The sequence below is a fragment of the Aedes aegypti genome, chromosome 3 (genome assembly GCF_002204515.2).
Source record: "Aedes aegypti strain LVP_AGWG chromosome 3, AaegL5.0 Primary Assembly, whole genome shotgun sequence".
NCBI classification, from domain to species: domain Eukaryota; kingdom Metazoa; phylum Arthropoda; class Insecta; order Diptera; family Culicidae; genus Aedes; species Aedes aegypti.
The window spans coordinates 196432306-196444876 of NC_035109.1; the positions used below are offsets into that span (position 1 = coordinate 196432306).

The 12571-nt window shown below is 35.8% G+C and overlaps 1 protein-coding gene across 2 annotated transcripts in view; it reads left to right on the forward strand.

The window, feature by feature from the left end:
- LOC5569000 (acyl-CoA synthetase short-chain family member 3, mitochondrial) overlaps positions 1-7767 on the forward strand; it is a 42425-nt gene extending 34658 nt beyond the window's left edge. For both annotated transcript variants that reach the window (XM_021850538.1, XM_021850539.1), the window contains 6 exons: positions 29-417; positions 478-628; positions 6320-6465; positions 6534-6667; positions 7050-7261; positions 7335-7767. In XM_021850538.1, coding sequence (XP_021706230.1) covers positions 29-417; positions 478-628; positions 6320-6465; positions 6534-6667; positions 7050-7261; positions 7335-7498 — 1196 coding nt within the window. In that variant the 3' untranslated portion in view covers positions 7499-7767. The remainder of the gene's footprint in view (positions 1-28; positions 418-477; positions 629-6319; positions 6466-6533; positions 6668-7049; positions 7262-7334) is intronic.
- Positions 7768-12571: the final 4804 nt, after the last annotated feature.

Below are 12571 nucleotides of genomic sequence, written 5' to 3' on the forward strand. Positions count from 1 at the left end.
AAACAACTTGAGATATTGTTCTTTGTAGATAAACCGAAGGGAATTACACGTCCAACTGGAGGTCATCTAGTAACGCTAATGTATACTATGGATACGATATATGGAGTACAACCAGACGATGTGTGGTGGAATGCATCCGATTTGGGGTGGGTAGTTGGTCACTCTTACATATGCTATGGACCATTGCTGTACGGTGCTACTAGTGTCATGTATGAAGGGAAGCCCGATCGGACACCAGACCCCGGTCAATATTTTCGTCTTATTGATCAGCACAAAGTTACGGCACTTTTCTCGGTTCCGACGTCTTTTCGAGTATTACGAAGAACTGATCCGGACGTCAAGTATGGGAAAAAGTATAGCATGAAATCTCTTCGCACAATCTTCATCGCTGGGGAGCATTGTGATTCCGAAACGAAGGTTAGAAGCTACCAAACAAGGTGAGAATGCAATACTTTGATAAACTTTGTTATTTTTCAGATGTGGATTGAAAAGACCTTTAGGGTACCAGTGCTGAACAATTGGTGGCAAACTGAAACAGGATCAGCTATGACAGCTACATGTGTTGGTCTTGCACAAAACCTTAATCCACCCAACTTTACAACAGGTCTACCGTTTTGTGGATACGATAGTAAGTATCATTATCTCGGTATATACGAATATTTAGTATAGATCATAAATTTTGTCCCCCAGAAAAGTACATTTCATACGACCCAAAAATTTACTAGAATAATACACTGACGCCTTTATTTATGACAAAATAGACAAAATCAAATTTAAAGTTTTCTAATTTTTCGATAATTTGTTTCCAGAAGTGTTTATAGATATCATCCACTATGGAAACAAGTATTGGTAAGCTATACAACGCATCAAAACTACTACAACAAGTGTCGAAAGTTACAGTTGTCGGAGTAGCTAAAAAACTGAGTTTTGTAACATGTTTATAACATTCTTTTCAATTATTACGGAGGAAGTTTTAACCAATCCATTAAAATTAAAATCTAATGGAAAACATGTATGAAGGTTGCTAAATTATATTTAATGGGACCAGGACACAAATTTTGACATTGAATGTAATGAATCGGTACTTTGAATTAGTTATAATACTAATCTTATGAAATACTATCATTCAACTTTATAAGCGTATAAGCCACTTGTACAGCTACGAGTAGAAAGTAACATATTTGCAAATAACTTCTTACACCATTATGAGCAATTGAAGTACAACTTACAATGTTTTTCAAGAAAAATGATGAAATTAGCGCATGAGACAGTTTTGCGATTATGCGTATATCATATGTTATGTATGCAAATTACAGATGTTTTGACCAATAATAACTTTTCCTTCCATGCCAAGGGGCTGAAATGGCTTGATCTTTCCGTTTGATGTTTGTCCCGCATCTCCATACATTCAACACACTGCACAGTGGGCAAAAACCGACCCAAAATCGCACTTATTTCGTGCCGCTGATTTCAGGAGGTGGGAAGTAGCTATTTTCATTGAAAAACATGCGAGGAATCGAATGGCGTCATTTTCATTCACCGCACGCCATCGGAAGTACCACATTTTGCCCCATTTTCCCCTTTCTGATATAAAAACTAGATTTTTCAAGAGTTTATTTGCTTCTGCTGATTAAAATCGATGAATTATATAATTGAAAACCCATCGGCAAACCAAATATGTATATGAAAAATAATATTTTTGGACAAACTTGACCAATGTACCAGTTTACCCCTTTTTCCCCTATAATTTAGACATTTTGATAGTTTCAATAAATTCCTCAAAACTGACACTTGATTTACAATTCATAACTCGCAAACCCTTCCATTAAAAGTTTGCGAAATGGACTGAGGGATATATCGAACTATTCGGACCATGACGAATAGCTCATTTTACCCCTTTTCCCCTAATATTCTTCATATATGGCAGTATTACGATATTTCATATTACTGCCGCCAGATTTTCAATTCAAACCGACAAATCCTATTGTAAGACAGTAGTATGTGAAAGCGACATATGCGTGAATCATGGTTTACGAACCATGATAAATAGCTCATTTTGCCCCTTTTCCCCTAGCTTTATACGAAGGTTTTACTATATTTCTGAATACTGCAGTTAGATTTTAAAATTTAAACATATAATTTATTTTGTAAAATAGTATGGAAACATAACAGATGCATATATCAAGCTGAGTGAACCACGGTGAATAGCCCATTTTACCCATTTTATCCCTTTTCCCCTAATATTTCTTCATATATGGCAGTTTTACGATATTTCATATTACTGCCGCCAGATTTTCAACTCAAACTGCCAAATCCTTTCGCAATACAGTAAGTAAAAGCAACATATGCGTGAATCATGATTTACGAACCATGGTTAATAGCTCATTTTGCCCCTTTTCCCCTATAATTAGCTTCATACGAAGATTTACTATTTTTCTGAATACTGCAGTTAGATTTTAAAATTTAAACATATAATTTATTTTGTAAAATAGTATGGAAATTTGACAGATGCATATATCAAGCTTAGCGTACCACAGTGAATAGCCCATTTTACCCCTTTTCCCCTACACTTTGAAACATATGGAAGTTTACCGATATTTCACATTACTGCCGCTAGATTTTCAACTCAAACTACCAAATCCTTTCGCAATACAGTAAGTAGAAGCAACATATGCGTAAATCATGGTTTACGAACCATGGTAAATAGCTCATTTTTCCCCTTCTCCCCTATAATTAGCTATATATGAATGTTTTACGGTTTTTCTGAATACTGCAGTTCGATTTTAAACTTTAAACATATAATTTATTTTGTAAAATAGTATGTAAAATTGACAGATGCATATATAAAGCTTAGCGTACAATGGCGAATAGTCCATTTTACCCCTTTTTCACCTATACTTTGGAATATATGGAAATTTTACGATATTTCACATTACTGCCGCTAGATTTTCAACTCAAACTACCAAATCCTTTCGCAACACAGTAAGTAAAAGCGACATATACGTATATCCTATTTAACCAGTAAAGGAAAATAGCTCATTTTGACCTTTTCCCCTCAGTTTTGAGGATAACTGACGCTAGATTTTACTCCAAGCTAATTTCTGAGATTATGACAAGTTAAGCAAAGAAGGCTGCATATTTCAGAAGTCATCCGAGCTAACGACATGTGCATCATGTCGATAAGATTTTCCTCGGGTGACGTTTTCCGAGCAAGATGTGGACAGGTATGTTTGTAACGTTTATGGCACCTTTCTCCGGATTGCTCATCAACAAAGTTTAGCGTATATGGCTGAGAGAGATTTACATACAAACTTAAATAACAATACAACATACACTGATTATTTTTTTACGCCATAGATAAGTGCGCACCAAAAATATGGTGTAAAAGTCGCGTAAAAACATTAGCAAGCAAGTCACGCGACATGTTCCCATTGTTGATATACGTATATGTCGCTTTTACTTACTGTGTTGCGAAAGGATTTGGTAGTTTGAGTTGAAAATCTAGCGGCAGTAATGTGGAATATTGTTAAACTTCCATATGTATCGAAGTGTAGGGGAAAAATGGTAAAATGGGCTATTCACCATGGTACGCTAAGCTTGATATATGCATCTGTCAAATTCCCATACTATTTTACAAAATAAATTATATGTTTAAAGTTTAAAATCTAACTGCAGTATTCAGAAAAATAGTAAATCTTCGTATGAAGCTAATTATAGGGAGAAAGGGGCAAAATGAGCTATTTACCATGGTTCGTAAATCATGATTCACGCATATGTTGCTTTTACTTACTGTATTGCGAAAGGATTTGGTAGTTTGAGTTGAAAATCTGGCGGCAGTAATATGAAATATCGTAAAACTGCCATATATGAAGAAATATTAGGGGAAAAGGGATAAAATGGGTAAAATGGGCTATTCACCGTGGTTCGCTCAGCTTGATATATGCATCTGTCATGTTTCCATACTATTTTACAAAATAAAAACTGCCATACATGAAGAAATATTAGGGGAAAAGGGGTAAAATGAGCTATTCGTCGTGGTCAGCATAGTTCGATATATCCCTCAGTCCATTTCGCAAACTTTTAATGGAAGGGTTTGCGAGTTATGAATTGTAAATCAAGTGTCAGTTTTGAGGAATTTATTGAAACTATCAAAATGTCTAAATTATAGGGGAAAAAGGGGTAAACTGGTACATTGGTCAAGTTTGTCCAAAAATATTATTTTTCATATACATATTTGGTTTGCCGATGGGTTTTCAATTATATAATTCATCGATTTTAATCAGCAGAAGCAAATAAACTCCTGAAAAATCTAGTTTTTATATCAGAAAGGGGAAAATGGGGCAAAAACTTCCGATGGCGTGCGGTGAATGAAAATGGCGCAATTCGATTCCTCGCATGTTTTTCAATGAAAATAGCTACTTCCCACCTCCTGAAATCAGCGGCACGAAATAAGTGCGATTTTTGGTCGGTTTTTGCCCACTGTGCACTGTGAGGCGGGTTGAATATGCATGACGATCCAAACTTTTTAGGTGAGCGTCTTGAATATGGTCAAATTACGCATATAACCCATTTCGATTCCCACGAAAATATCTCTGACATGAAGTGTCATACCAAAACATTTTATTTTTGCTTAAATTATTAACAGAAATTATGTTATACTGATTTGAAAGTTGTGGGTATCGTACTATCAAATACCCACCAAATGAAAGCCTCGACTGTATACTTTTATTTGGTGCCAGAAGGGTAATGTTCTATCGGCCGGTCCAGAATGATTTTTATTTTTATCACGATTTATAGAGCAAATTCCAAGAAAATACCTATATTTTTACGTAATTTAAATGGGAAAAACATTTCCGACAAATTATTCCCATGTTAGCACCAAATGAAAAGAGAAGAGTGCAGACCAATAATGCGGGGAAGGGGTAGGAGAATTGATTATGCATTAACTGGATCCCACAGTAGACCGTATGTACCACTGCGTCTACGCCAGTTAATGCGGGAAGGGTGTAGCGGTGGTAATTTTTATGGCAGAGGCTCTTGCTGTTTGGTTAGCAGACTGCCTATGTATCAGGCGTAAGGAGAAGTGGAAGAATGGAAGCGTAGGGAAACGTTTTTTTTTTGTCCGTCTCTGGTTCTAGCAAATGGTATGACCTAGGATAGATACACTGTGATATATTAAGAGTGGAAATAGAATCAAGTGAAAGATACAACTACAAGGTACGAGGAAAGAGTCGGGCCTGGGATTGAACGCATGACCTTCTGCTTATGAAGCAGAAGCGGTAGCCATTGGACCACCAACCCCGTAAATGCGTTCGTCTAATATTGTAGAATATTGTGGGAATAAAAGTTTTACCTCGATTTTGAAGGTTATCATTTTTTTTTTTAATTTCAAAAAGTGCTTGTCCTATGACAGCAGCTTCATTAAAAAGCCCGGGATTAACCCGGGATTCCATTTGTTCGAAACTAAAAACAAGGAAAATCTTTAAGTGGAATCCAATTTATTTCCTGAACCGCACATTTTATTCAACGATGAAAGTAATGCATTGTTTTTCTTTCAAAATTGCAATGTACTTATTTCAATATCTTATTTCAGATATCATGCACTAATAAAAAGATATCGGCTACGCAAATTTTCATCTAACACCTTCAGCTTCAGACATGGCTTCTTCTCTTTAGAAGTATTATGATGACTGCCGTTCGACCGCAGTTTAGTTCACTATGGGTTGATCACAAACAATTGAGAAATTTTGAACATACAAATCGAAAGTGAAATTCATCGATTTCATCATAACACACTAATTGCGCAAATCAATGAATCGACCAACTTGTTGTTGAACATGTGTTCATATGTTGTTAATGATGATGTTTATGATGATCTATGCACCCATAGGTTGACGCATACGAATTTGAAAGGGAAAGCTTCAGGAACTTATGTGGAGAAATTATGGAATGCTTGTTTTCGGATGATGAATCAGTCCATAAAGCAAAACAAACGAATTTAATGTGTAACACACATGAAGAAAACCACAACAAATCGATATTAACGTTCATGAAACGATCCATAATTTTAAACACACGGATCAAACGTGTTTAGCATTGACCATAGACCTTCAGATCAACACACATAAATTTACAACATTTTCTAGTTGTAATGTGTACCCTATATTTACACTTGTGGTACGCTTGATAAAGTATATCATTAAGTAGGTACAGTTTGACCAAAAAAAAAAATGTGGCGTTTCACTTTTCCACACGACTCGGATAGTACTGTTTAAGATGAAACTTTGTTTGTATAACTAAATTCTTATATATATTCCAGTTAGAGTTTTACATCCAGACGGAACTGAAGCCGATCCCAATGAATTAGGACGCCTGGTGGTAAAGCTTCCCCTTCCGCCTGGAACAATGTCTACGCTGTACAGGAACGCTGAGTTGTTCGAAAACCTTTACTTCCATAAATATCCGGTGCGTTACTAAATGATATTGCACACAATTAAAAAGTCACATCAATAACGATCATTTCTTCCCTATAGGGTTACTATGACACTATGGATGCTGGATATAAGGACGAGAAAGGATATGTTTATGTTACCGCTCGAGATGATGATGTTATTAACGTTGCTGGTCATAGAATTTCAACATCGAGCTTAGAAGATGCAGTATTGAGGTAAATTATTGATATGGGGGGTTTCTGATGATAGGAATGTCAAGAATTTTGGTTGCGCTGTAGTTTCGCAATATGGTTTTTTATAATGAAAGCTCAATACTTGGGAGCTCAAATAGTCGTAATAGTCGGTAAACGCGCAACTAAATCAGCATTGCCATGCTGAGAGTAGCCGATTCGAAAACGGTTCTAGTCAAGAATCTAGCCGAATTGAAAAAAAAAATCGACTTATAAGGAAAACCTGCGCCTTGTTTTTACTACTGATCATTTTTTCTGTCGTTCTGGTTCTGAAAGCCGATCGTAAAAAGTTATTTCAATGTAACTTTGAAAAATTAGGTACAAATTGATGAGATAACATATTTTTCGTATCCATTTTCATTGACAGGCATCCTGATATAGCTGACGCTGCCGTCTTTGGGGTACCAGAGCCAACGAAAGGTCAAATCCCGCTATGTCTTTATGTAATTAAAGAAGGAGTGAGTAAAGCTACTGCCAAATTATCAGTAGAGCTAATTTCACTGATTCGAGAGGTTATTGGCCCTATAGCAGCATTCCGACTGGTTGGTAGGGTGGACGGTCTTCCAAGAACAAGATCAGGTGATGCATTACCTATGATGTTGAAAGCCACATTATTATATTACTACATGTTTTCTACTTTTATGTTGCACAGGAAAAACAATGCGAAAGGCAATGGCAGATTTCGCCGCTAATAAAACGGTAATTTTACCGGCAACAATTGAGGACGTTGAAGTTTTTGACGACATTAGACGAGCACTGCAAGAGCTAGGTTACGCCATGAACGCTCCGATGCCAGTAATTGGGACTAAAAAATAGGAATATTTATTTTGTAATCATATGATTGTTGTGGCTTATAGATTTTATACTTTTCTGAACAAGTGTAGTTGATTCAAACATAATATACATGTCATCATATTTTTTTTTAGAAAACTTGTATCAATATTAAGTAATTTATAAGAATTAACAAATATATTTATACTTAGCTAAATTGTATGCATTAGTTGATCACCATAAGCATGACTATATTTTTTCCTTCATGTTCCTATGAGATGTCTGTCAGTTATTTAATAAAAGCCCTTTTTGTATACAAATGAATATTGGCATAAAATCGACCGCCCCAAGAAGACTCATAATTTACACGGTTTTTGAAGCCAAACAATGCGTTAAGTCATGTAAGATATTTGAATTCTAAACCTTCTTATTTTTCTGGCAAACTAGCGCCGTTCGGTGCCAGTCGGGTCTAGTACCGAAGCCTCACAGAGCTGGGACCTTACATATCGAACCCATGAACAACATGGCCGGGACCAACAGCTTTGTCATGCTGGAAGTTTTTAATTGTGAAAATTTGTTACCGGGCTTTTGTCGAAATATGAAAAAAATAAATTACGACGGATAAGTGGTATACTGCCCATAACTGCATAAAAGTCACATTCGACATTTTTGATAAATTGGAGTTAATACCATGGAGAGATTGTTCTAGAAAATTCGAAAAAATATCAAGTTGTTTTGTCACATTGGTAATTATAACCGCATAACAGTCACATTGAGATTACAAATGAGCCTCGTAATGCAATAGCAATGAAATTTCTATCAGAATTATTTTCTGACTATTCACTCAATATGCAATATTAGCTGTACAAAATTTCAGCCTCAAATAAGCACATTTGAGTTTCTGGTAATTTTAAGAAATTTTAGTTTCCTCCCATACTGTTATAAAATGCACACTAGGTATTCCATTTACTCAATGCCTACTTTTGTCGAATGTTACAAATATGCAGTTATGGGCAGTATCTATTTGACGTTTGAGCGGTGCCGTGTTATTTACGTGACCACGGCAACGAGTGAATTCGGCACCGCTTAAACGTTAAATTGGTGAATCCGTGCATCGGTTCATAGTCTATGGAATGCCATTCACTAATTTGACGTTTGAGCGGTGCCGAATTCACTCGTTGCCATGGTCACGTAAATAACACGGCACCGCTCAAACGTCAAATAGTGAACTCGTGCATCGATCCATAACAACTTAAAGGTTCATGCAACTCACCTTTAACCTCAGGGGCTGCCTACTCTGCCACTCGTGAGCACATTAAGGTTGGGCTCGCGTCGCCGCTCCGCTCACAGTGATGTCGCTTCCGCCGGTGCGGAGGGAATGGGCGTCGGATGTTAGCTCTTAGACGCTGTTTAAGGGACGAATGACCTTCGGGTTAAAGTCCCTCTCAAACAACAACAACAACAACGCTGTTTCGGCATCTAAGCCTTTTTAAGGGGCACTCGCGTCGAGACGATCTTGGCGGGAAATCGACGTCGGTACCACAACTTCTCACTCGCGACGCTTTACAGTGGGTACACGCTTCTAGGCTACAGGCACGTATCTTACTTATCCAAACCTGGGAGGGAGAAACCAATACAAAATTTCTGTACGTCATAGTGAGCCGGGATTCCGCTGTCACGAACTGTCACTGTGAGCCCAGATCTCAAATATTGGACTAACATGGGAAAGGCGCGTAACTGATTAAAACACATTTTCGCATTTCATCAAAAGTGACAAAAATCGAATGAAAATCAATTCATGCACACAATGCAAGTAATGTCACGTGAGCACCTTTCAATCTGATTGGATATAAAGCATTGAAAAACGCATTGTTTTACTTTTTCCAATAAAAATGAATATTTAGTGCATAGAAAACTGTGGCCCTTTTTCCATGTTTGTCAGGAAAGATCGAAAGTACACAACAAAAGAAAACTAGCCATTTTCCCCAAGCCTGCCTTGATTGTTGTTGGCAAGCTGGAGTTATCTTGCAGTTCAAACAAACATTGTTCTATATTTCGTGTGTAGTATCGGTGCCTCCCTCCCAGATCCAAACCAAAGGTTCCACAAAAGTTTTCGGACACACTTTCAACGTTCGCCATAAATCAAGGCTCACACTTCGGTTTCTTCACTCCGGCTCAGAACTTCGCGTGATCCCTTTGGTCTACTACGCTCGATCCGCACTCTTTGCGAGCTCAAACTTAACAGTCCGGTATCGAAATTCTATCGCTCTAACAAGCTCCAACTCTCGTTCTCTTCCGGTGTAGCAAACGAATACCGTTTTGATTCATATTACGGACAGCTTCATATTCCGGACACTCTACTTTGTAGGGGAAACATTTCACACGAAATGTTTCAGTTTTTGCCGCTCAAAAGTTCGCACTTTCGAGGCACGTTTTGGTAAATATTTTTCAAAGATATCTATGCAAATTTGTAATGCCCAACTACTTTATACGTCTCTTTAGTGGTTTGACGATTTGAATTGATGATTTGACTTTTCTATTTATGATTTTCTTGAGCTGTCCGGAATTCGAATCAAAGTGTCCGAAATATGAGGAAAAAATAAGGAAGCGTCGGGAATTAGAATCATGAAAAGTCCACACATTTCTATTTATTTTAAATTATTCATGTTGCGGAATCAAAATCATTACCCACCATTTGAAAGCTAAGTGAGTGATTCCAAGCAACAGCACCAAAATTTGGTAAATTTTTTAATTCATTTTTTTCTATTGAGCTGAAACTTTGCACAGTTTTCCAGTTCCATCTAAATCGTCATTTTCCGATATCAAATCTTCAAATTGAGTCACGACTAACTTTTCAAAAGGGTATATGTGAAAATGGTTCAAACATATTCAAAAAGCTGCACAGCAAAAACGGTTCGTTCGATTGTTAGACAACTAAAGAAACAAAGTTAGACAACTAAATAAAGATTCCAAAAAAAAAAAATACACACAGTAAAAAAAATTTTTTTTTGCATTAAAAAACATAATTTTTGACACAAAAACTCAAATATCTCAAAACCCTATCGGAATACCAACGTAATTTTTTGAGGGAAAACGGTCCATTATATTAGCTATCTACCATAAAAATTTGGTGATGGTAAACCAATAAATAAAAAAGTTATGACATTCCAAACATGTCACAATTTTCACATTTAGTAGAAAAAAAAAATTTTTTTTTCGGTGTAAATTATTACGGGAACCGCAGTTTGTTGCTGATTTTATTGTTAAGGGCCTTGCGTGAATTAAACAAGTCGTTTTCATGTATTCATTAGTATTATGTATATTATATGTATAAATATTATGTATATGTATAAATATTATATGTATATGTATATATGTATAAATTAAAATGAATTAACAGATTACACGAAAATATTTTTTTTTTACCAGGATATTTTTTTTAGAGTATGATCGATGAGTTTCTAAATGTTATATATAAACTTTAAAAGTTTTGGATTTGGGTATGCGTTATGAGATCATGAAAACATTTTATTAATACTTATTTATTTATTTATTGTTATTCAATTTTTTACAATATCGAACACTTTTGCATCATTATCAGTACAGTTCGAGTATAGTTTTGCTTTAATTTTATTTTCTGACAATGGAATGAAACAGTGAAATTTTTGGGTTCCTTGGATCGTTTTCACGTTATTATATTGCTCGCTGAGCTCTTTTTTTTTTAATATCTTTATTATTATCATTCCAAACATTACATTCATTTCTTATATCTAGGTGTTCTGTGTTATTAGACAACACTATCATCCTAATTTGGTAAAATAAATTTAAGATTTAATTAACATTTTGTTAACAACATATTACATTTCATTTGCCGTAGCAGTTCAGTTTTTTTACAGGTGAGTTGATTTCACCTGCTTATAAGAGAAAAAAAAACGTTTTTAATATACTAAACCTAACTTAACCTAAACATATAACGCATTAATCGTGGCAATAGAAGATTGTAACGATTTTTGCCTGAAATTATTTATTATTTTATTTGACATTTGTTCCAATGTTTCAACATTGGATATTCTATGTAACTCATTGGTACTATACCAGGGAGGAAGCCTCAGAATCATTTTCAAAATTTTATTTTGAATTCTCTGCAGAGCTTTCTTCCTGGTATTACAACAGCTAGTCCATATTGGTACAGCATACAACATGGCTGGCCTGAAAATTTGTTTGAATATCAAAAGCTTGTTCTTAAGACAATGTTTTGATTTTCTATTAATAAGGGGATAGAGACATTTTACATATTTATTACATTTGGCTTGAATGGCCTCAATGTGATTTTTGAAAGTTAAATTCTTATCTAGCATGAGCCCTAGATACTTAACTTCATCTGACCAATTTATTGGAACCCCTCTCATCGTGACAACATGTCTACTTGAAGGTTTCAAATAAAGAGCTTTTGGTTTATGTGGGAATATTATTAGTTGAGTTTTGGAAGCATTAGGAGAAATCTTCCATTTTTGCAAGTATGAAGAAAATATATCCAAACTTTATTGCAATCGACTACAGATGACACGCAGGCTTCGACCTTTGGCGGAGAGACCTGTGTCATCCGCAAACAAAGATTTTTGACATCCCTGAGGTAACTCAGGTAAGTCAGATGTGAAAATATTGTATAATATTGGTCCCAAAATGCTGCCTTGAGGAACACCAGCTCTTACAGGAAGTCTTTCAGATCTGGAGTTCTGATAATTAACCTGAAGTGTACGATTTGACAGATAACTTTGAATTATTCTAACAATGTATGTTGGAAAATTAAAGTTTTTTAATTTTACAATCAAACCTTCATGCCAAACACTGTCGAATGCTTTTTCTATGTCTAGAAGAGCAAGACCAGTAGAATAGCCTTCAGATTTGTTGCAACGGATCAAATTTGTTACACGTAAAAGTTGATGAGTGGTCGAATGTCCATGGCGGAATCCGAACTGTTCATTGGCAAAAATTGAATTTTCGTTGATATGGGCCATCATTCTGTTCAAAATAACCTTTTCAAAAAGTTTACTGATGGAGGAAAGCAAACTGATTGGACGATAGCTAGAAGCTTCTGCAGGATTTTTGTCTGGTTTT